Raw genomic sequence first — 26,274 nt, forward strand, 5'->3', positions numbered from 1 at the left:
GTAGGAAGCTGACTGTATATACACTATACCAAAGTAAGGTTTAGTGTGCACAGAATCCAGGGAGTCCCCAGAGGTGTAGCAAAGGCTAAATTAGGTAAGTACTAACAGCTCTCTTTGTGGTAGTGTGGGCGAGCAGTTAGTCTTATCCAGATGGTGTGTTAAGCATTTATTGTACCCAGTCACTCAAGGACTAATTACACACACCCAGAGACAGAATACAGACCAATTGGGTATAAAAAGGTATACTTATATTTTATTTCTAGAACCAAGCAGGACTTGGTACAGGTAGATAAAATGCACTTTCAATTGTAAACCTTTACACAGAAATGCAATTGGGAATGGATTTGCAATTGTTACAGGTTGGAATGGTTTCTAAAAGGTAGGATAAATTACACAGTAATTACTTTTAGAATACTTTTTGATTACTCTCATATTACAGGTAAAATCTAGACAAGATGATGAGGATCAACTACTGTGTGCACTGGCAAACTATTTATTGATAATTCACAACTTATTAATTTACTGTGAACACGCTCAACTTCTAGTGGTTCATCGTTACCAATCACTCCTCACTACATACACACTGGTCCAGAAGGAGCGTTTTAGTATTAAAACAAGTTATTATTAGGACGGAATGTTGTCAAGTTTTCGGTGACGCTGGACAGAAACAATAGCGATGTGTTTTCCTTAAATAGGAAGACAGTTTCGCTTTGAGTGTGAATTATGCGTTAAGAATTGCAGCTGCTATTTATTATTAAAGCAGAATCGTTCATCATATATTCTTTGGGATGAATGAGAGGGAAAACACACCGGTGGACCAGAGAGGGAACGCCGTGCTTTGATTAGGAACTCAGGATGTAGGGAAGTAGGCATATGTAATGGACCTGCGCAGTACAAGTACAAGTAGCGGACTGGAGAGAAAACATGTGGGCCCTTAACCCCTTAAGTGCTGCCGTCGGCCAACGGTCGTCACGGGCACTACCTCCCCAGTGCTGCGTGCGACCGCTGGACGTCCAGTTCAGCACCGGATAATGGACAGCGCAGCACTGGGGAGGTTTGTTTACTAGCTCCCAAGTGGTTAATAGAGGTATTGCGGTGATTGGAGGACCGGGGGCAACGTTAGGTTGCACTATTGTAATTGGTTAAAAGGGGATTTAAAAGTGAGTGTGGCGGGCATTTTCACTCATTCCGGATTTATCGAGCCGGAAGCGAGGAACGCGGCGATATTCTGTACTAAGAATTGTAAGAGGGAGGGTTGTTTCTAGACTTCACTGGATACAGGTTGCGAAGAATAGGTGGTGGCTTTTTTGGCTATATTAAAGTATCTTTGTTATTTTGTTGCAGTAGATATATGGAGTTCTGGTAAAGACTTGAGGTCTGTAGAAATAGTACTGTCCAGATGTTTTCACATGAAGCTCTCTAAGAATTAGAGCAACAGGAATATGGAATTAGCCTTGGATGTTTGATATAAGCAGTGCTTAAAAGGTGAGCGGATGGGGATCAGTTGTGGATATTTATTGAGGTTCTTTTTGCTGTAGCAATAAAGGATGTAAATCAACTCATATTCACTCCTTTTGTATACAGTAGGATGTCTGCACACAATTTAGACGGGTATCAGATGGGGGTACTAAGAAGGAATCTTTTGATCAGAGACACGGTTCAGGTGTTGGAAAGTGAACGAACATTAACCAAGCTGAGCTAAAGGTTTTCAGTTATTGCTCGAGTACGGTGTCACTATTAGAGTAGAGTTATAGAGATGTTGAGTCTGTTACGTGAATTTAGGACATGTGACATTTATATTTTTTGTTTTTGACAGAGTGTTTTCCCCATCTGGGACCGATTTGTTGCAACAGAAATAAGTCCTATGGTCAGATATCGACCTGTGGATTCAAATTAGTTGGAGGTGAGATTATGGGTTCTTTATTCCTGGTGTTTTTTTCCCCCACTTAGGGCCATGCATGTTGTACATACATTGAACATAATGAAGAGGTTTAAGATGCTACCCTTAGACTTACCCAATATAGGGAATACTGATGTTGAGGGATTAAATAAGACAGATGTTAAGGGGTCGATTCCGATCCTGGAAAAAAAACGTCCGTACGATTCGTATCCGGAGCCATCTCCGTACGAATCGGAAACATGCCGTATGACCCGACGAGTACGATCCGGACCGGGGTATGAGGACGCGATTCGTACGGTCCACGTCAGGTAAGGGCGATTCGTACGGAAAAGCACACAATCACACACACCGTACGGTCCGTACACCCCATGAACGCAGGGGTACGGGGGTACCCCTGCGATCATGGTGTGTACGCACCGTACCCGGCAATCGCAGGGTGTTCGCACCGTACACCCCATGATCGCGGGGTACGGTGCGTACACACCATGATCGCAGGGGTACGGTGCGTACCTCTGCGATCATGGGGTGTATGCACCGTACCCGGGGGGGGCGTTCCGTACCTGTTTCGAGGCGAACTCTGCTTCTCCGGATGTTTTCGGCTCCTGTAGAAAAAGCGTCGAACGGTGCTTACCCAACACGAATCATACTTGCTGGGTCGGAAAAACCAGCTGGGAACCGTACGGATGTCACGTACAGCGGGTTCCGAGGGAGATTTGTACGGGGATTTGATTTGTACGGTCTCTGTACGATTCGTACGGAGTCCAGCTCCTCGTACAAATCGTACTTCGTCGTACGAACGGGGGACGTTGCAGGGTACGAGTCGTACGGGAAAAACGCTCCGTACGGCTATTCGGAGCGGTTTTTCCCGAATCGGAATCGACTCCTAAATGTTAGGATTCAACCTTCTGTTTTAATACGTTTCTTGTGGGGTTTTTGTTTCTCCATGTTATGAATTTAGTTTTGTCAAATTGTTCAGGCCTATGAAGAGGTTGCTTAGATTGTTAAATACGCAGAGTAGAGATTGTATGTTCGAGTGGATACCATCCGCTCTTGTTAATGTATAAATGGTCAAACTGGAATGTATTATTTGGATGTGTATGTTTAGATTATGATTATATATTCTTTACTTTACAGCCCTGATGTTGGCTGACATTGATGAATTGACTGAATAAAGAAAAGAATTACACATCATACTACTGGAAGATTCTCTTTAGGGCTCTTTATAGGATTTTGAAGTGTGATAATAATAACTTGTTTTAATACTAAAACGCTCCTTCTGGACTAATGTGTACTTTCCGATTACATCGACTACTGGGGACGGTTTGCTTAGATACTACACAGAGGGATCTCACAATACAAGGCAAGTAAGACTTTTCTTGGTTTAAGTTATAGTTACTTTTTCCTCCATACAAAGCAACAGTTCAACATGGAACAGTTTAGGCCCAAAAACTCATAAAATGGGTTCCTATGGGAGAAAAATGGTTATCGGTTTCACAGGTAAGTAAACATCTTATGAGTGGGAGTTTTGTGGGTTAGGAGGACCAAGGTTCCCCAAGGTCTAGGTTGGCCCTCAAGTTGCACCACCAGCGGCACTTGGGCAGCCGACTGCAGAGTGCAGGGTCCCAATGTTAGCCAATAGGGCTAAGGGGGCCTTCGGTTAGGGACTGCTTATAAGCAGGCTGCTCGGGTGTGGGATCAAAGCTCCTGGGGTTAAGGTCAGCACTGCAGGGTCCAACAATCAGCACAGGAGCTCCATCACCAGCAGCACAGGGGCGGCTGGGTGCAGTGTGACAAGAAGACGTCGGGGACCCTGTGGATTCCAATGGTAACCTTTGGTTAAGCAAAGTACCTGCAGGCTCAGGCAGGGAGACTTCCAGAGGGGAACCACCTCCTGAAGAGGTGAGTTGGGTTCTGGGGGATGCCTGGGCACAATTAGCCGGATCATCCAAGGCTGTAAGGCATCGGGTGCAGGGGTGTCTTGTCATCGGGTTTCTTCACCAGCTCCGTCGCGGTCGGGGGGACCCTTCAGGTTGAGGCTGCAGGCCTTGTCTTAAGGCTGGAGGGAGGTCAAAGATCACCAGATCCCAGGTCAGGACCGCTGGGGAGGTCTCCTTGTGGTATTGGGCCACTCGGACTTGGCCCGAAGGAGTCAGGTGCAGAACCGTGGAGTCGCCTGGATACGGATTCTGTGGGTGAGTCTTTGCTTGTGTATGTCCGGTGCTCACAGGAGAAAGAGTCTGTAAGATGGTTGCAGGGCCAGTCCTCTGGGGGAGCTGCTGTACATGACGGTTTCTTTGCTGTATGCAGGCCGGAGGTGGGACAGGCCAGAGGGGCTGGGGTCAGAGCAGTAGGTGTCCTCTTCTTTCTGGGTCAGAACAGCTCTTCAGTCCTTCCTCAAATCTGAGGCAAGGTTCAGGGTTGCCCCTAAACCCTAAATTTAGGGGTGGGTAGGTCGGGACCAATGGGCCCCTTCCTTAAGGTGGGAGGGGGCATGAGACTCTCCCTAATTGGCTAAGTCCCCTGATCTTCAAGCTGGAGGGGACTGAGATATGTGCTTCACCTCGCCTCCCCCACCTGAGCTGTGGGGTTGGCAATGGTGGACACACCTCTCCACCTAGCTTGGTTTTCCCACTGATTCTCCCACCCAAAGTGGGGGTCAGAAGCGGTAGAGGCCAGATGCTGGGGGCAGAAAAAGGCAGGGACAGATTCCAAAGGCGGCAGGCCTTTGAAGCTTCCCCTTAGTGGACCCAGCCCATCCTGGGGGAGGAGGCATGACACTTCTGGCCAGAGTGGGCTTTGATTCTGGACCCAGAGAGTGGAAGCTCTGCACCCAGGGGTCCAGAAACCTGTCTGGTGGTGGCAAATGGCGGGCAGCCATTCAGGAACCACAACCGGGTTGGTCGTTTTTCAGGGGGCATCTCTAAGATGCCCTCTGAGTGCATTTTGCATTAAATCCCACAATGGCATCAGTGTGGGTTTAATGTGATGAAACGTTTGCTACCAAACTTCCCAGGCTTTATCAAAGCCATTATAAAGCTGTGGAGTTCGTAATGATCAACTCCCAGACCATATACTCTTTAAGCTTTACTACACTTACAATATCTAATAATGGACTTGGACACTGTAGGGGTACATGGCTCATGCCCCTGTGCCCCCACCTGAGGGCTAGTGCACCCTGCTAGAGGGATGGCTTTCCCAGGCCTGATGCAGTGGGTTGTAGGCACGGCACACAGGGATGAGTGCCATGTCGACTCTTCACTTTTCTCTGCACCACAACACGCAGCCTGCAATGGCAGTGTGTGGGTGTTAAGGTGCAGGGCCTCTAAGGGTGGCACAACAGGTGCTGCAGCCCTTAGAGGCCTTCCCTGGTCACAGTGCCCTTGGTACCCATGGTACCTTTTACAGGGAGCTTACCTGTGGCCAGAGATGTGCCAAAGGAACAGTTTTGGGAAAGAACACAGGCCCTGGGAAACTGGTTGGCAGGGACCCAGGGCACTCCAAGTCAAAGTGTAACATGTGGCAGGCAAAATGTGGGGGGTAAAAGGGGCACTTTTCTACACTACAGCACAACATTTCTACAGCTACCTCAGACCCCAGGGCCCTGTTACATAGGGAATCAGAGGTGAGTGCTTTCTGCACTCCAGAGCATGTTGTAGCCATGAAGGTGCCACACGCTTGGGTCGGAATGTACTCTGATGTACAAAGGAAGCATAGGGGTCAGTACACTTAAGAGGGGTAGCGAGGAAATGCTGACGCTTCTAAAACAGGCCAGTAGCAGAATAATAAGAGTATCTCCTATTAACAGGCACTCGTCTCAGTGCAAGTGTATGCGTCCCTAACAGCTCCTTCATTCTTCGGTCATAAATGGCCTGTCCAGATCTGAAGTGTAATTTACTGCGGCACTTTTGATTTTATATTTGCCATTTTAATGACAACACTGACACCAAGACACCTGCATTCTCCACAGTGTTACGTGTGCTGCGCTGTTCTTGTTGCGTACTTTCTCATGAGAAACTGTTATTTCTGATGCTGTACTATCAAAGTGTGCTACAAAAGACTAAACCTGTGCTGAGGCAGCTGTTTTATCGGCATTCTTTCAGTGCCATTTTCAAAGCCATCTTGCAGGTAAGCGGCGATGTTGGGGAGTTATTGTCAGATAATTACAGCAAGGCGTTACATAGTGCTGCTACTAGTACATCAAGTTTTCCTGCTGGCATTTGCTGGAAAGAGGCAATCCATAAATCGAATCTTTAATGGTGATTCACACAACATTGCCTACAATTGCAACCATTGTATGCGTATTAGGACATTCACGAAATACCAGAAGCTTTCAGGGCAATAACAACAGAGCAAGGTGATGACAGAGGAAGCAGCAGAGAGGCTGAAGAACCCAAAACAAGCACGGTGCATGCAAAACCTTAAATAAATAGTTCCACAAAAGAGGATGGAAACAGTACTTGGTCACCGGGAAACTAATAAGAGAAGCACACAAGGAAAAACATGGGAACAGAAGGAAACCGTATGATACGGCCAATAGAAACTGAGTATAATTAAGTGGAAGGCATAGGAACCAATGAAAAGCAAGGAAATCAATGGGGCGGGATGTAAGCCCCTTTTCAAATTTATATGAACTACAATAGATTTCACAAGCACAGCGCAAGGGCTGTGCAGGCAAAACCTAAAAACGTGTTGCATTTTCATATTAATCATTACTAAAACAACAGACCTGTGTATCAGAAAAAGTATGCGATAATAATTAAATCTCCAACCCAAATATTATAAACGGTACGTTCGTTTTTTTTTTTTATAAAAGTCCTCTAAAAATTAATCGAGTTGACAAGTTTTATCCCTAACAGACTGATTAAAAATGATCTAATAAAAGTTAATGAACAAAATGTTAGGTTCGGCAGGGAATGATACGAGAGAAACCAAAAAATAAGGGGAAACCCAACATTTTGTTGTTTTAAGGTCAGTGACTTTACCAGAAAAAATATTGGGGAGACCTCCTCTCTCTCTGCCCACCTTAGATGATATTGACGGTGAAAAAAGGCATAGTACCTGTTGATGTGTAAATCTACAGTCATCCAGATTTCTTGTGGCATATAATTTCAAGTACATTTATGAAACTGAGAAAATCTGGATTTAAAATTTTTGTGCGTGCGCTCGCAATTCTCCAGGAAACAATAATGAGAACCTTCTCACCAGGGCTCTTTATTTTTTTGTTTGGTTTTCCAATGAAACTACATCGGGCTGAGACAGGCCAGATTTACAAAGACTGGGTTCAGTATGGTAATTCTGGATAATGTGTGTGCCCTCTGTAGCCAAAATGAGAGATGTTTCCTGGATCGAAGGTAAAAGCTCTACTGCCTTATAGGCAGAAGCCATTTTAGTGTGGCGTCAATGAATGTCTTCCAATGTGGCCAAAGGTTCAAAGGCATTTCTGGTGGATATATTATACCTTAGTCTGATTAGAAGGAGTGATCATTGGCCTCAGACCTATTTGCCTTGGGTAGTAGGTATTGTCTATAAAACTAGCTCAGAGGCAACACCTGGATAGAGCCTGGGGCTTTAAACTGAATTGCAAAGAAATATAAAAGTTATTTAACCACCATCGATGTTCTAAAGTTAACAATCAGGCAATCTCTCTTAGACTCCTCTCCGCCAAGACCTATCCACGGGGTTCCTCTAACCATCAAGATTTGAGAAAATAAGTCCAACATCCAATCAGCCTTACGTTGAAGCCAGAGGATTGTTTTATTCTTCAACACCCTCCCAAATATGGCCCTGGCATGTCTCCCAAAGGCTTATTCTAGGAGGTAGGCAAAACCTAAGATCCGAACTAACAAAGGAACTGTGGTGCTTTTGCTGAGCCCAGATGAATGCGCTATCTCGCAACTATCGACTCTGCCTAATACATTCAAATACTTGCACTAGATGTACAGCACACTGCTGTCATTACATAAAATGGGGGTGAGCGAGAGCCCTGACTGTGCCGACTGTAGTCTAGCACATACAGACTTCCTCCACTTGTCCAGGCAGTGCTCAGGGATAATAGAATTCCAGGGGTCCATGCTAAGCACTTTTGATGAAATGACGGATTTTCAAACGTCCAGGATTCCCTTGGTCACCCTGTTAGGCTACCTTAAAGATAGTCAAACTGGAGTGCAAAATCTAACTGCCATCCTGTACCTTCTCGCCAACTACAGAGTGGCAGTGTGATGGAGCATTTTCAAAGATTTGCTGCAGGGTGCTCCATGTTATCAGGATCCTATCTCCAGCTAAACTGCGACCCAAAGACTCCTGGAGGCCATTTAGGATAAGCCTGGCTCTTCAAGGGGAAGGCCTGAGCTTGGAGAAAGTGGCCTAGACATATGTGTGATTGCGCCGCACCGACCCCGTGGAGTGGGGCAAAATTGATGGCTCTTCCTGATTGCGGGCAAGGGATCAAATTGAAGAACTGGTTACTGTCAACATATGTTTCAGATTTTATCTTGAGATAACACAACTAAATGTGTACCTGCACAGCAAGATGGGAAGGCAAAAGATCAGAGGGGGGGAATATGGTTAACTTTATGTACCAAATACATCTTGTACTTGTTACAGCAGTAATGCCTCTTACATTCATGTCTATTGGTATGGAGATGATAATATCCCTGTTTGGTTGTCATATCTTGATCTCAAATTTTAATTAAAAAAATAAATACATTTTAAAAAACGGGCCACAAAGCATAACCAACATTAGTTTTAAGTGTAGAACAAAAGAAAAAATGCTAACACATTAATAACTTATTTAAAATGTAATATTCAATTATCCAAATACACTAAATTAAAATAATATTCTTAAATTTAATTTTTTTAAAGAGAGTACCAACCTAAAGAAAAATATATATTGTGTTTTATGTAATAATTATTAAAAGTGATGTATAGATTTGATTACAAGTAATCTAATTCGCTTTTACTAAAACCTAATTTTCAATACTTCTTAATTCAAAACTGATTATTAATATATGTTAAAATGAAATAAAATGTTTTAGATTTCTATTTACATTTAATTAAAAATGTAATTTTAAAGTATTTTAATTTAATGTAATATTATTTCTGAGGGGGCCTATTTTAAGTTCCTACCTCCGTTATATTCTATGAGATGGTGATGCAGTACCTTTGAGTGACCATATGTGGTACTGGACTTAGTCCAACTCCGAGCTGACGTGGGGCAGTGAACTCCGCACCGTTCGTGGAGTTTTCCGCAAACTCCGCGCAGCATGCATGCGGACTTCCCAAAAGTTTTTTTCCTGGCTCACGCTCCTCAACGTCAAGTTAGGGAGTGCGACTAAGGAAAATCCACCTCCTAGCGAGATTTTCCCTTGCTCACCAAGGTCTAGTTAGCGAGCGTGAGCGAGGAAAATCAACCTCCTGGGAAGATTTCTCAACGCGGGTGGTCGGATTTCTCAATCCGAGTGGTCGCGGTAGGGTAGGATGGCGCTCCACCAGATTGATCCGTGAGTGGTACAAAGTCTTTTATGAAATAGTTTACAAATTGACCAAGGGGCTCCAATTTGTAAACTATTTCATAAAATACTTTGTACCACTCACAGATTGTTACGTGAAGGACAGCATGTCCATGATCAATCTGGTGGAGCACCATCCTTTTGACACTGAATCTGACATCTTGTGTACATTAGACGTAGAATCGCTCTACACCAATAAACCACAGCTGGAAGCAATGTTTGCCATTGAGAAAGTACTAGACAGAAGACCACGTCCACATAATGTCCCTACAGTTTTCATACTACAGTTACTGGAAGTATGTCTTACCAGAAATGTATTTTCCTTCGGAACTGAATTTTATCAGCAGGTAAAGGGCACCTCAATGGGCGCAGTTTTTGATCCAAACTTAGCAATTCTGTATATGGACCATCTGAAAACTTCTAGAATCCTCACCCAACAAATCCATTTTTTGCAGGCATTTCTATGTGGAAGCGCCACATTGATGATATTTTTCTAATTTGGCATTCCACAGAAAACAGCCTCTCCCAGTTCCTTCATTGGCTTAATAACAATTGCCAGGGCCTCAGTTTCACACTTACTTACAACAGATCATCCATAGCATTCTTGGACCTCACCATTTACCATGACAACAACTAACTCTTCACTAAGTTATACCGCAAACCCACAGAAAGTAACACACTACTAAAATACGACAGCAATCACCACTGTGCACTCCGTGACTCACTTCCTTACTCACAATTCTTACGACTGAGGAGGAATTGTTACCAGAAGAAAGATTACTTTCAGGAGGCATCCGTACTTTCATCAAAGCTACATGATCGTGGCTACCCCAAGGGACTGGTAAGGAATGCTCGCAAAAGAGTGTGGTACTGCCCACGGGAAGTACTACTCACCTCTAAACTCAAGACAGACCAGAAACACATGGTATGTGTTACCACCTTTTCACCAGTATCAAATGCCATACGTAAATCTATCCTAAAACTTTGGACTGTACTTAATGCAGGTACTCTGACCATTGATCGCCCGTTGTTTGCTTTAAAAAAAAGCTGCAATATAAAGGACCATCTGATCAGGACAGCTCTCCCCATTACCAAATCATGATCCACTTTGTCTGAACTTTGGGGTTTTACTCCTTTGATGGGACATAAAAAGTGTGGTAATTGTAGTGTGTGTGAGTTTGTCATTGAGGGACAAGATTTCACCTTTAATGATGTGCAAATCAAGTCAAATAGCTTCACAAATTGTAATTCTTGCAATGTAATTTATGTGATACAATGTACATGAAAGAACATTTACATAGGTCAAACAACCCAGAAAGTACGAACCAGGATATGCCAACACCGAAGCCATGTCCGCTGCAAAACGCCAAACGCACCCCTGGTTGAACATTTCTCAAATCATGGACATGATGAGAAGGACATCAAATGGACAATCATTAACCAGATCAAACAACGCTCAAGGGGAGCTGATATTGCGAGCCTATTGAACCAAGAGGAGCTAAAGTGGATTCTGCGCACTCAGAGTATGAACAAGCATTTACAATGCAATGGTCTCGGAATTATTAAAGGTAGAGCTATTGGCATTGCTCATAACATTTTTATTCATTTTTAAAAAAAACATAAATAAATGGTATTGTCATTTACAATGGCAGGTGAGCATTAGAGTAGTAGAGAGTATTCGCGGACACAGAGCCACACACACACACACACACACACAGACAGAGCTGTTCACACACACACACACACACACACACACACACAGAGCCGCGCACACACACACACACACACACAGACAGAGCCGCGCACACACACACAGAGCCGCGCACACACACACACACACACACACACAGCCGCGCACACACACACAGAGCCGCGCACACACACACACACACACACACACACACACACACACACAGACAGAGCCGCGCTCACACACACACACAGACAGAGCCGCGCACACACACACACACAGACAGAGCCGCGCGCACACACACACACAGACAGACAGAGCGCATAAAAGTCCACACTGTGGGAATTCCAGCATTTAAAATGTCACATGAATGTCTAGTTTCCAAACTTACTACTGGAAATGGTCAAGGATTCCCAAAAGTCATACATCTACATCTGTACATAGTAGTACATCTACAGGTGTAGATGTATTTTTTTTGGTTTATCAGGCCCTTTAATTTTGCTTGCCCCAAAAGGTTATTTCCAACTTAAAATAAATCAAAGTTAAAATGCCTGGGTGGAAACTTTAAGAAAGGGAAGAGGACTCCATACCATTTACACAAAACACTGCCAGGGAATCTAACTGACAGAATTGGGCATGGAAGGGGGGGGAGTGGGTTATTATAAGGCAGAAGTAATCTGTCTTGTTCTCACACTGCAGTGCCTTCCGAATGAATCTTTTCTCACTCATCCTGGCACGTGCAAGGTGCGAGTCTGGCTTGGGTTTTACGCATTACGTAAGTATGGCTTGCATTGGCTGGAGATCATCAGCTCAGCGAACCTATGGGAGCATAAGAAGAGTATGGCCAAGAATCCCTGCCCAAAACTGGCCACAATTAACACAGGGCAAGTGGGAGACATCCGTACTAAGACTGCATACGTTCTGCTTATTTCGCCAACTGTTCTGCTGCTCTAGTTGTAACCACGCTTATGTGATGTAAATGTACATCAGTAGGCAGTATTTCTATCTTGAAAAGGTTACGTATATCACTTCTCATGTCACCATTTAGTCCTGATCTCCTGTGACTACACTTTTTCAGGGCAAATATGCACAGCACTAGACTGCACTTCTGGATTAATTTGAGATAAAAACCGTGCCACCCTGAAATCACACACAACACAACCAACAGTACACCTTTGACAAAACATTTCACCTATATCCAACATGGAGCTAATGTGACCTCCAGCGGGCTATCACAGTGCTCCAAATAATACTTGCTACCAAAATAAACCAAGCACAAACATCCGCACAGCCAGCATCTCTAGTCTTAGACTATGTTAATCACGTGGCAAAGGGCATGTTACCCGCTTAAGCGGTTGATAAGCATTTGGTGCATGTCCACTGGCCTACATCTCAGAAACCGAAAATCACGCAGCCAAGGCTTACTGAGCTGACAACTGCCCTCCAACCAGGAACATGCAGCTTTGCAGAAAGTGCGTTATACAAATGCCATCAACATAACATTTGTCTCTATAACTTTCTCAAAGAAAGACATGCCTCCTCAAAAGTTCTTTGGGAACCACCCCTAAATTAGGAGGTATGGGTATTTAAAAGAACATGCGGGGACATATAAATAGGTGGAGGGCTCATGAATTTAGGTTGTTGTTATAAAAAAACAAAGTACATAATTTAGAGAAGCAAACATGTAGTACGTCATCTAGTCTAAAATGCTTTAAATTGCAGATTCAAAGGTGCTAGCTACTGCACAATGCTGTTTGTTTAATCAATGCAAATATCTATTCTGGGGAAAGTAAACATTTCTGCTGCGGCCTTCTGAAAGCCTTAGTTTATATATTGTAGTGTTGACGCATTAGTGACTGTGCCTCACACTGTGCTTGCCGTTCAGGTTTAGTGGGCGTGTCTGTGGCTGATTTAGGTGCTGTGTAAATGGGATTATGCAATTATTATGCTCCTTCCCCTGGCTGCGTTTCAAGTAGTTAAAAGCCCTGTTCTGAGTGTCACAATCTGAGCCTGGGGAACATCGATTATTATGTGTGTCCATGGAATGAACAGTCCCCATGGTCTGTGCCTGAAGACCACAGTGTGCATGCGAGAAAGCTTATGCTGTTTCGCCCAGTCTGTAACTGCATTAATTCAGCGCTTACTAGCCCGGACAAAGCGTCTCTATCTGGTTCACCTGATGCCGAAGGTCAAGTCAAGTCAAATAATTTATATAGCGCACTACATACCGAGAGGGTCTCAAGGCGCTTGAGGAAGGGTGGGGAATTATTTGTCGAAAATCCAGGTTTTAAGCTGCTTTCTGAAGGCTGGGTGGTTTTGAGTGAGGCGGAGGTGAATGGGAAGGGAGTTCCATGTTTTAGCCGCTAGGTAGGAGAAGGATCTTCCCCCCCATGGTGGATTTGTTGATGCGTGGAATCGCAGTGAGGGCTTGGTTGGAGGAACGTAGCTGGCGGGAGGGGGAGTAGAAGGATAATCGCGTGTTGAGGCATTCTGGTCCAAGTTCGTAGAGTGCTTTGTGTGCGTGAGTGAGGAGGCGGAACGTTATCCTCTTATTGACAGGGAGCCAGTGGAGGTCTTTTAGATGACCGGAAATGTGGTCTTTACGCGGGATGTCTAGTATGAGTCTGGCTGATGTGTTTTGGATGCGTTGGAGTTTTCTCTGAAGTTTAGCGGTGGTACCGGCGTATAGGGTGTTTCCGTAGTCCAGGTGGCTTGTAACTAGTGCGTGGGTGACCGTTTTTCTAGTTTCGGTGGGGATCCAGCAAAATGTTTTTTTGAGCATGCGGAGGATGTTGAAGCAAGATGAAGAAACTGCGTTGACTTGTCTGGACATCGAGAGGGAGGAGTCCAGGATGACGCCCAGGTTCCGTGCGTGGTCCGTTGGAATGGGTGCTTTTCCTAGGGCAGCTGGCCACCAAGAATCGTCCCAGGCGGAAGGGGAAGTACCTAAGATGAGGACTTCTGTTTTGTCTGAGTTCAGTTTAAGACGGCTGTGCTTCATCCACTCGGCTACTTCTTTCATTCCTTCATGTAGGTTGGTTTTAGCGGTGTTTGGGTCTTTGGTGAGGGAGAGGATCAGCTGAGTGTCATCAGCGTAGGAGATGATGTTGAGGTTGTGTTGGCGTGCGATGGCCGCGAGGGGGCTCATGTATACGTTGAAGAGGGTGGGGCTGAGTGAAGAGCCTTGTGGCACGCCGCAGATGACTTCGGTGGCCTCCGACTTGAACGGTGGAAGGCGGACTCTCTGAGTTCTTCCGGCGAGGAACGAGGTGATCCAGTCCAGTGCTTTTCCTTGGATTCCGATGTTGTTGAGGCGTTGTAAAAGGGTGCTGTGGCAGACTGTGTCGAAGGCTGCGGAGAGGTCAAGGAGGATGAGGGCGACTGTGTCTCCATTGTCCAGTAGTGTTCGAATGTCATCTGTTGCTGCGATGAGGGCGGTCTCAGTGCTGTGTTTGGCTCGGAAGCCGGACTGTGATGAGTCGAGGGATTTGTTGGCTTCGAGGAAGGTGGCAAGCTGGTTGTTGACTGCTTTCTCGATTACTTTGGCCGGGAATGGTAGGAGCGAAATGGGGCGGTAGTTTTTGAGTTCGGTGGGATCAGCTGTGGGATTTTTCAGGAGGGCGCTGAGTTCGGCGTGTTTCCAGCTTTCCCGGAAGGTGGCGGATTTGAAGGAGCAATTGATGACGTCTTGGAGATAGGGTGCTATGATGGAGTCTGCTTTGTTGAAGATGTGGTGAGGACATGGGTCTGTGGGGGATCCTGAGTGGATGGAGTTCATCAGGCGGATGGTGTCCTCAGTGGAGATTGGGTTCCAGTCATTAAGGATGTTCAAGGGGGGTGTAGGTACGGTAGAAGGTTGGGTGGGTTGGTCTTCGGGTTGGTTGTCGAAGCTGTTGTGGATGTCTGCGATTTTGTCGTGGAAGAACGAAGCTAGGGAGTCGCAAAGGGTTTGAGAGGGAGTGATGTCGTTGGAGTTGGCAGTGGGGTTGGTAAATTCTTTGACGATGTTGAATAGTTCCTTGCTGTTGTGGGCGTTGTTGTCTAGTCGGTCTTTGAATGCAGCTTTCTTGGCAGTTCGGATCCTGGTTGAAGGTGTCAGTGATGCGCTCTTTTCGCTGCCTCTGGCTCAGAAGCTTCTCCAGCTGCTGCACCTGCGCCCTGCAGGATTCGAGCTGCTCTTTAAGGCTGAACTCTGTGACATCGGTGGGAGCGGGCCGCAGAAGAGATAAGTGTGTACGGCTCTGGTCCTGCCCCCTGTCGGGATCATCTGAAACAGGGGAGCTCGGAGGGGACGGCGAGGGGCTGCACTCTGTCACATAGAGGTCCGGCTGAGGGCTACCCATCCTGTCGGGGGGTTAGGGCAAGGCTCCCTGGCGTAAGATGCCCGGGGAAAGGAACTTCGGCTATCCCATGACAAAAGGAGCGAGCACCAGTAACAACAACCAGCGCACCTACTTCATCAGAAAATCTACTTCCGGGTCAAAAGCGTCCAGGAAGACTCGGCAGCCTGCACTGACAGTAAACGTTCGCAGCCGATGATCAACTAGAACGCCCTGCACAGAAAATGACCGAGACAACAAGCGCTGAATGGGTAACACGCGTAGCAGCAACACCAACATCGAAGGCGAGCACTGTATGTGTAATAAACACATCTGGCAGCAACAACCGCACAGATACAATATGGCACTCGTTTACGTAGCCAGTACGCGACAGATTGAGAAAATGGATTATCATACACTGCCTTTTTTTTAAAGCTTTGCCAAAGCGAATTTCTGGCGTTAGCTGGCAATCTTTGGGCTGTGTCAATGCGTGTTTTGTTTAATCATGGTTTTTGTGGCACATTATTGCTGACGATGCTGCTACGCCCTAGAGTGAACCAAAAAAACGGTGGCAAGAGAAACAAGTAAAAATAAAATGCCGGCCGCAAACATCCGAAAATTTTGGATTCGGGGGCGTGTTTTTGGCGTTCTGAGTGACGGATGACATCACAGTCCAAAGAACGCAAAAAAACACGCCCCCAAATCCGAAAGAGACGGGGCTTTATTGGAGTGACTTCCTTCTCCTCCAATGGCTGGCCTCCGTTTGGGAAGCCAGCCAATGGAGGAGAATGGAGGAGAGAGGCGGGTTCCAAGCCCCCTAACTCCAAAACATAAATTCTTCGGGACTCCGCCCTCACTGCTTCGCAGTGCAACGGTCCCTCGAGCTAAAAATGGCCTCAACAGGACAGAGGACTGGACTACCCTTCTGTAAAACAACGAAAAACCATGACTGGTGCCTTCCTGGACAATGTTTAATTGGTACTACTTGTCTCCATTGGGTTATGAAATCTGTTATTATGCACTAAGTTTCCTACTAGCTAGCAACCTCACTGTAAATATTTTGCATAATACACTAATTGCCAAATTGTCATAACTGTGTAGTCTTAAATTCTCTACTGTGACCCCCACCATTGCTAGCCTATGACAGGTATCACTGTGTTAACTTCGTTGTCTCTAGTGGGACCCACTCCCAAGATGGCCTCCGACTTCCTACACAAAATCTCCCATTGTTAATATACTTCCCGAACCAGCCACGACTCTACTGTAGAAATCCTTTCCCCTTAAGGATGCGATTTTATTGTTAATTGAATTCACTATCCACTAGCCATCCATGCTGCCTTGTCCCTTCATGGGAATCCACTCCTTCCCTACCGCGACCCACACCCAAGATGGCCGCTGACTTGCCACAACAGAACTTCCGTTATGAGCACACTTCCCATTCCTTTTAGACACGTGGGTTTATAGGCACTCAATCCTCACGTACTTCAGTCTATCCTTAGCCACCATGCATAGGTTACTATGATCCGCAGAACGGCTGGATAACGGTAATTACCGATCCCTGCTGCCAATTCCTTCGTTCCGCGGCACCATCCTAGTGCCCCCAGATCCCCCGCCCACTGGCGCCGTCTGGCAATTGCTTAATTCAAGGTATGTGGTTGGTTTTGTATTCTGTGATACTAGGTTCGCCTCATTATGGAAGTTGCTACATTCCCCGTTTCTTGCCTCCTCAGGTCACCGGCAACCCGCCAGGACCCGTTAATTCCCTATCATGTATTAGACCATCCTTCCTCCTGTCCTTCTATTCACCGCACGTTGGTTCCGTCCACCAATTAATAATCATTTTTAATTCCCCAGAACCCTTCCAACCTCAGGGACCGATACAGTTATTTCACTCCGATTCACAGAATTCCTTGTCAGTGTGCCTCACAATAATAGGTAATTTTTGCCCGTTCGTTTTCACCGCCCTATCGATATGTTTCTTTCACTTTGCGCCAATTCAGGTAGATTGCGAGGTTAGTACGTTGTCACCCCGGGCACCGCTTTTGTTCCTATGCACCACTGGTATCGCTGGAAGCCCGTCACGGTTATCACTTGTGCCTCATTATAATAGTTCCCAGCTAGTCCGTCCGGTCTCACTGCATTCTTCTCGTGTAATTCCTTCTTCAACTGTGCATCCTTGGGTTTATGCGAGTCCAACATGTTATGACCCCAGACACCGTATGTGTTCCTGTGTACTATTGGTAGTGCCCAATGCCCCCCGTGTCTAGATCACACACAGTAACTCTCCCCCTTGCACACAGTGCATTCTCCCCTACTGGGCTGCTGTTCCCTGGCTTCCTCATTTGCTAATAGCCACACCCGGTTCCGACTCCCTCTCGCCCCCCCACACAAGTGTGTACATCATGTCAGTAATTAATTTGGATTCTTGTTGGAATATTTCCAATTCTCTCAGCTGAGTGTGGATATGGAAAAGTATGACTAATAACGTGCAACAAAAAGTCTCAAGTGTTAATTCTTCCATGTTTCTTCTCTTCTTTCCCCCCCTTTTTCCCCATGTCTTCATTAATGTTTGTTTGCATGCAATAGTGATATCTCAGGCCTACAGTATTTCCTGTCCTGATGATGATCCCAGTTATCTAAAGATAGGGATCGAAACGTCGTCGACCTCAAAAAACAGCGTACACACGAATAATTGCATCTCAATGTGTTACGTCTGTGGTTACTTATTTAGCTTGTCGCATTATGTATAACTATGAGCAAGCTTCCCTTCTGTTTCGCCTGACTGTTTTATATTTTGTTTTGTTCTCCTTTTTTGATTTATGTGTTTAAATTGTCACCTATCACCTTGTCACACCTTTGTGTATTGTTTTGGATACAGGACTGTATCCGACTGGATATTGCAACTGTCCTCGGACAGATAACTTATTTATTTGCATTAAAATGGTCTGTCCGGCTGGGTAGACTATATAGAATCCAGTGTGTTCTATATTCATTCTCAACAATTTTTGTTTTAACAAGGACCACTGTTTAATATAAAAAAAAGTGTTACCCTAGGTCCTTGCCTACCTTTAGGGTTCCCTTGTCTCTAAATAAGCAATGTTAGCCCATTAGCAGGGAGCTGTTTGGATTGACATTTGAAAGCCTATCACTGTCCTCTCACCCACTGGGCTGTTTAACTCTCAAGGATAAAGGAACACAATTTTATTTAGCATTTCACTAGTCGGACCCTGTGGATCTGGGTTCGCGTCTCGGTAACGACGCCAAACATCCTGTGATTCTGGGCAAATCACTTAATCTCCCCGTTCCTAACAAAAATGAATGTGTGTGCTCATGTAACGTAACTGGTGCTATGTAAAGCGCTCTGATACCCGATTTGGGTCAAGTTTGCGCTATATAAAACTCTGAAGAAAAAACAATGTCAAGTGCATTCTAACACATCAGCCATTTCTTTCTTTTAAGCCAAAAGTATACTGTATTGTGGGATCTGGTATTGTTGAGTTAACATTTTCTTTACTGGTTCGAAGTCCCAGAACACAAAGTGAACTTGGCTATAATGCCATAACTGGCTTAAGGTGTTACACGTGACATTGAATTACTTGTCAGGTATGTTTTACAATGTTACAAAGTCAGCTAGTTCAGTTCAAAATCTGCTGGCTTTACACATTAAACCAAAAGTAAACTCTTCTCAGATAATAAGTAACAGGCAGGTGGCACATCACATGATTATCTAACATACACAGAACAGGTAAACACAGTGCTTTAAATGGGCCGGTACTCACCGGTACTGAGTACCGGCACTTCTTATTTTTACCGATCAGAGTACCGGCACTTCTCCACTGATAGGGAGAGTACCGGTACTCATTGAAGGTAAACTAATTGGTACTAGTGCTGCGGAGCTCGAGGCAGTCAGAGTACAGCCGATCTGTACGGCACTCTGACAGACAAAGTGCCTCTCTAGCTCGTAGGTGAGTAACTGCTGAACCATTCAGCAGCGGCTCTTGTGCGTTATACAAGGGATATCCCTGTTTTGGAGTTTTCACGCCCTGCTGTGTTTGATAGAGAAGGGCCGTAATGGACCCTTTTCTGTCATTCACACTGTGCTTGCTGTGCTGTAACAATCCCAAGTGAACCGTTTTAGGTGAGTATTTGTTTGCTTGTGTGTGTTTTCCTGCTTCAGTCTATGTTTGAGTGTGAGAGAAAGCGAGGTCAGAGAGGAAGAGGATCTGGACACTCTCAGGAGGTAGTTTTAAAGAAATGCATGGAATGCTTTTGTGTGTACATGGTCTGCTTGTTTCTGTCTGTATTAGAAATATTGTGCCAAAAGCAACCAAGAAGGAACAGTATGACAGTGAGAAGCTTCAAATATTGCAAAACAAGGAACCCTTAACATATCGTGTTAGTATCATCATGTCTCGCCCTGCTTTTAACCCCGCCCACTAGCCACTCCCCTAGCTCAATTTAATGAGTACCTACACTTATTTTTCCCCATTTAAAGCACTGGGTAAAAGACAGGTAGCTAACACACTAAAGAGAGAATGAGAGTAGTTAAAGGACTATTGTACACTTACCATAAAAAATCAAACATACAAGAATCACAGCACACCTGGAGGAAAAAGCTAATCTTCAAATACAATTACCAAACAGTCATATACTCATTTAGGATGATGAAACCTTCCTTCCTAGTGTAAATATCATGGGGTACTACTGTTCACTGGTTGTACAGTCTCCTAGTTATGGGTTCCCTAGTTCTGGTATGGCTAATTCTCTTATGTCAACATTTATGTTCTACCTTTGTTAAACTCTCAGACCTATATTAAAAAAGTGTGTGTAGGAAAGCTAGAAATACTTTTTACAGGTGTTTCTCTACCATGAGATTAAAAAAATAAGGGTATAGATGCAGGCCCTGCTTCTCTTTTCTGTTAACGTGTTTTGGAGCTTGAATTATTCCTCTTTTGGGACATGAACTTCCTCAGGACTATAGACATCTCACATCAAATCTCGTGGAAAAGTCAATGTTCATGGGCTATTTTATGCAAGTGCGTTAGTTACATCCTTTTTTCTTCACAGATGATGGACAGAATGCAGAGCAAACCAAACATTCACCCCCCCCCCCCCCCCTTAATAGATCTGGATTAAATCCATCATTCTTTTGCTCACCATGCAACCCCAGTTTAGACCCAGCCTTATGCAAATCAGCCTTGACCATGCGCCTCATGGGAACAGTCCAGACCCAACTAGTCCTAGGTTTTCGTCAAGAATTAAATGCATTCTGGGAGTTGCAGTATTGCTTTATTTCCATGAAACGGAATATGGTTCAACACCACCGAGGGTAATTATGTATGTAATAAAGTCAGACCCAGGACTGGAACATGGCAACACAGATTACAAGGAGTTTTCTGCTAACGTCAAAAAAGTAGAGACTATTTCGGGCAGACGAAATGACTACGTTAACACGACCCGTCGCAATCAATATACCAAGACTGTTAAACACGCCCCACTTAGCTTGTAATAAAAAAAACATGTGGTTCGAGTGTGAAGTTTCTAAATCGACGCGACAATGTAATTTTCATATGTTACAATGTACAAAAGTAAATGTGTTCTCCGTGCTGGAGAAACGCTGCGCGTAATCAGTTTGCTGCAGAAACACATTTTGAAGTACTTTTCTCGCACAATCACCGTAGAAGTGACCCATGAGTTGACTGTAAATTGTGAGGGGTTTGACAGAGTCAAGAGTGTATTTTGAGCGGGGTTGTGGAAAGGACGGCCTCCCTGCGCAATTCTTTAAGACAAAAAGTGAATTTCAATTTAATGCAAGTAATGTCCTTATGACAACATGTTGACTCCGGGCGCAGGAGCTGGTGTTATTGATTAGGTAGCCTGTACGAGAGCACGAATAATTTTCGGAAGGTTTCCCCTCACCTCACTCCAACCCTCTCAAGTAAACCCTACCCTAACCGCGCCCGACGCGTATAGCGTGCGCATAGAGGTGACTCACGAGGCACGCTGCAGTTCCTGGAGCAGCCGAGCAACCCTGTGCCTCACCGCCGCCATAGCTGCAGGAGAGCTCTGACGGGAGTGGACTCTCCTCCCGCGCCGAAGCTCAGCTCAGCTCCGCCCCTGACTTCCACAGGAGCAGGACAGCCCCCGAAAGCTATTTGGTATCTTGAAACACCGAGTTTATCGCCCCAACTTAATTATAACATTGTCAAAAATCATAACGGTTATAATTGTGCAATATTTTCTCATTTTGTTGACAGTTCTCCTTACTCGTGCTGAAATTTTCCTAATAGATTATCACCATTCGTGCTCCAGTGTTTTCGTCCTCGTGCCTGCTTTAAACGCAGGGGGTTTCATAGTCAAACAGTGCCAGGGTTTAAATTAAAGTTTTATTCTAATACATCGACGTTTTCAATCCCTGTATAAAAGCCAGTTACTAACTTTCTTGTTACAGAGGACTTGTTTAGTCTCTCGTAACCTCTAATTAAGATATGAGGTAGCTGATCAATTGGGATATTTCGGATAAAGTACTCCTTGTCACACATTATAAGGATATTGCATATAAAGAAATTCTGCCTTGGGCCTTGCACCAACTATCTAACTGTTTTAAAATAAATAAATATTATTTTCTTTTCACAGGAGTAGGCATCAAAACATTAATTTCTACATGCTCTGATTAAAGGTGGTAAGAAATACAGATATACATAGACCAAGAAAAAACATAAGTTGAAAGATGCATTCCATCTCAGCCAGTTAATTCATCACGAAAACGTACTCCATCGAATAATCAAAGTACATAAATGATCATATTCTATTTACATCAAACAAAAAGAAAAAATACAGATCGCAACTGCACAAAGGTCATATGGCAGAACAGGTCAGAATTCATCAGTGATGATATACATATGTCAGGACTGCAAAATAAAGGTTATGTCAATAGCAACTACACAGGTGATAAGTGAAAGAGTATACATTTCTGGTTACGCCCCTCCCTCCCCCCTCCCCCCCCCGCCATGACTATTGCTCCAAGGGGGCCCAGACCTTCTTTCCTCCCTATTTGGCCTTTTTACCCTTCTGGAGATATAAACTACTCTGTAAATGGAATAATGAGAGCAACCTTGCCAGTCACTGATTAACTGTAGGAGGGGCAGGATTGAGCCAAACTAAGGTGGCGCCTCTAATAAAATATTCCTAGTTAGACTTCTTTGCCCATGCCATTTTTATAGTACCTTCTCAAATGTTATCCCACTTACAGTGCTAGATAGCACCCCTATGTATTTGGGCCCCATTGCCAAAGTGTTTTTGCACTTGAAGAATATTTGCATGCACTTCCATTTCTACCCATGTCATACATGCCAAAAGACCTTTATCAGCAGGCGACGCACGATTTTGTAAACCACATACAGCTTTATTTTTGCTGTCTTCTCCCTAAAATTGCCTCCAAATCAATGCAAGTATATCATTCTTTAGATTTTTTTTTTAAACGTCCCTCTTTTATGCTTTCAGATGTTGGCATTATGCCGAATATGGTGTTTTACTTCCCTCTGCTCAAGGAGAGAGACAGCCTGTCTGGAAATGTGTGTGTACTGAAAGAAATGTGTACTGGAAGTACCTTTAATTCAAGTACAAATGTCAATACTCACTAATAATTATTGTGTTTAATAGACAGGACAACCGTACTTTTCAGATAAATTGCATTGGTGTAAAATGCATTTGGATAAAAAAAACTACTTACGAGTTTAAGAAAACAAAATCAGGCATTTTCTGCCTACTTTGGGAGAGTTGGAACGTGAGGATCCAGTGAAATATGGAACTCATCTCCCTCAACATGCCATCAATTAAGCACTACGTTTACAGTTGTAGGCATGTCACTTTCAAATCTTCGTCATCATGCGTTTAAGTCTAATTAGTTTAATTGAAGCCAACAGACCCTTCAACATTAAATGCATTATAGTGTTTGGTGTCGGCTCCTTTGGCTAGGTTTGGTGGCTCCCCAGGGAGCCACGGCGCATAGTTTGGGAACCACTGGCGTCTTGCCTGAGCGAACTGCTTTTTGATGTGTTTAATTTTGCGCCAATTCTACTTTTATTTTTCACGTCAGCGAACACCCTATCTATTTCGTATGAAAGAAGAAGACACTAAGCTGGAAGAGTGATGGGGTGACCATGTACTATAAGGAATAAAGTACTCCCTGACATTCATTACACAGATATTGAAAGTCACCTTGGAGTTCCATGACCTTTTAAAGGAACTCAGCCTTTGGCCTTATTCCTCTATATGGTCATGGGACTACTCAATGACCTGCAATATCTTTATAATACATGGAATTTTGCAATCAGTGTATAAAATCACATCACTAATTTCCTTATATTTAGTGACTTCTAACACACCCAGTCACTGATTACAAAGAAATAATGTAAGAACTCAACCAGATTGGTCAGGTGTGTCATACTCCCGCTGAGCGCCGCTGACGTGCATGGGACTACATCTCCCAGAATTCCAAGAGGAAGCAGGAAGTGATAAAGGAGACCGGCAACCTGTAGAGGGCGTCGGATATTCGTGTTCTTCCAGGATTGTTGTGGCTTGCCTTTGGATGTTCCTGTGTTTTCCTGCCAATCTGCCTAGCACACTTCTGTTGTTGCAATCAGACGGCTGTCTGATTCTTTTGTCTCATCTTTGAATTGCCCTCCGTTGGGGAGCCGTCTTGGCTCATGCGGAGGACGATTGTTTTGCTTCGTGAAGGGTTAGGTCCTTAACCCATTTTGTACCGCTGCGTGTTATGCGCCTCTGCTTCCTTGGAGAGCGCAAGATATCAGTGCGGACACCGCGGTGTTTGTATCGTCTCTGCTCTTGGTTGGAGCGCTAGCCGTGGTCTCTACCTACTAGTGGGCTGTTGCTCCTTTTGCCCTCCGTTGGGGAGCCGCTTTCCTTGGCTCATGCGGAGGACGAAATCTCTACAAATACCCACCGTCGTTACTAGGCTTGGTAACCATTCTGTCAGTTGTTTGGAAGCTTGACGTCTTGCCACCCCGGCTGGGGTTCTTTCTTTGGGATTATTCTGGAGAACGGATTGAGAAGTCAAGTGGGTGACATAACGTTCATTGTTCAGTTCTTAGTGCCTCATGCCAGAGAATCCACAAGGTACTGTGTTATAGAGTTTATTCAGGGTGACTTTAACCCAGCGTTTTGTGTTGTATACGCAGACATTAATCTTGGCTACACCCCACAATCAAGAAGCCCCTTATACGTGGTGTCTAATGAGAAGGGGGTACGTACGCAATATATATGTATATTGGTTCAGTCAATCACGGTATGTGAATGTATTCAAGAAAGTGTGTTTGTGTTCACAGGTGTGGTTGGTGTGGTCCCTATCAATATATATACTGAAGTGGATAAGGGTGAAGAGACTTATCTTCCCATGAGACCTGGTGTTCTTTATTATTTACAGGTATATGGATATATGGTCAGAGTTTTTAGTATTTCTTGTTTTGGTTATTGTGTATGAAACACAACAGAAGAAGGGGTTCTTACTTTCCTTTTCTTTGTCGTTTCAGATCTCCCTCCCTGCTGTTCCCTCCCCTTCCCCGCGGGCTTTATTGCCCCCGTCTGATCCTTCCTTAACCTTTGGCTATTTTAGCATTCAGGGTTTGGATAGATCAGGAGGTGGCCTATCTTTGCATCACGCTGATCCTGAGGACGTATCCGGATAACAAGGTGAACGAAATCTCCTCAAGGGGAATTATAAAATAATGTTTTTTTCATTAAACATTAAATGCTATAAGGGCCTATGAATGATCCCTCAAGCATGTGTGAAACTTCTCCTACTCAAAAACACAAATCTTTAAAGAAAAATGATTTACAAAAAACACTGACACAACACAACCATTAACTTGCTTTAAATATATTATTTTTCATATATCAAAACATGTATATCTAACTCTTTTCATATTTCTCTTTTCAACGGCTGTCCAGAGAACATAAAGAACAATACATCACATTCACATATGCATAGTGAAAATTACAAATCTCCCGGTGATCACATACACAAACATGAGACCTTGGAACCACAAATAACCAAAATGTCTTGAAAATGTTTTGTTCCGTGTGTCCTTAAATCTTCTTTACATATTCCATACACCTGGGGGTCCGCAAAGCCCACACAAGGGAGTCTGCTACTGCTTTTTTTTTTTTAAATTTTTTATTGATTTTATGACAGCAGATAGTTATTTAAGGTACAGTCCGTTACAGATACATAAATAAAAGAAAAGGGTACAGAAAACCATACACAAAAAAAAAGAATCATTCCAACATAACATCCTTACCAAAATAGTACCAAATATTGCAAAGGATACATGGAAAATAATTTATAACATTAATTTCCAAATTAACTGAGTTAAATCCAGTTAGAAATAGGAGCCCAAAGTTTTTGACCAAATAACTTTCGTCTCCGTCCCTTTAGTTTATAAATCGCTTTTTCAAGATGATAAATGTTTAATAATTTAGACTGCCAATGCTGAAAAGTTGGTGGATCAGCATCTAGCCAGCGTGAAGTTATACAATAACGAAATACAGACATACATATAAACATCAGGCCTTCTACATCCATTGTTTTTCTGCCAATTTGATCCGATTGTATTCCCAATATTACTAATTCTGCGGATAGTTGAGTTGATGTCCCCAAAATATTATTTAAAAAGTATTGTATATCAGTAATAAATTGAGTTAATTTGGGGCAACTAAAAAACATATGAACGGAGTCCGCCGCAAAAAGGTTGCATCGGCTACATTTATCTCCACTTTTAGCTTTCCATTTAGCCAACTTAGCTGGGGTGTAATATAAATCAAAAGCGGACATAAAAT

General features: G+C 44.1%; 1 protein-coding gene across 2 annotated transcripts in view; it reads right to left on the reverse strand.

Moving 5' to 3' along the window:
- ADHFE1 (alcohol dehydrogenase iron containing 1) overlaps positions 1-21,539 on the reverse strand; it is a 388,378-nt gene extending 366,839 nt beyond the window's left edge. For both annotated transcript variants that reach the window (XM_078687223.1, XM_078687222.1), the window contains exon 1: positions 21,413-21,539. In XM_078687223.1, coding sequence (XP_078543349.1) covers positions 21,413-21,468 — 56 coding nt within the window. In that variant the 5' untranslated portion in view covers positions 21,469-21,539. The remainder of the gene's footprint in view (positions 1-21,412) is intronic.
- Positions 21,540-26,274: the final 4,735 nt, after the last annotated feature.

Source organism: Lissotriton helveticus, chromosome 4_1, assembly GCF_964261635.1.
Source record: "Lissotriton helveticus chromosome 4_1, aLisHel1.1, whole genome shotgun sequence".
In the NCBI taxonomy this organism is placed as follows: domain Eukaryota; kingdom Metazoa; phylum Chordata; class Amphibia; order Caudata; family Salamandridae; genus Lissotriton; species Lissotriton helveticus.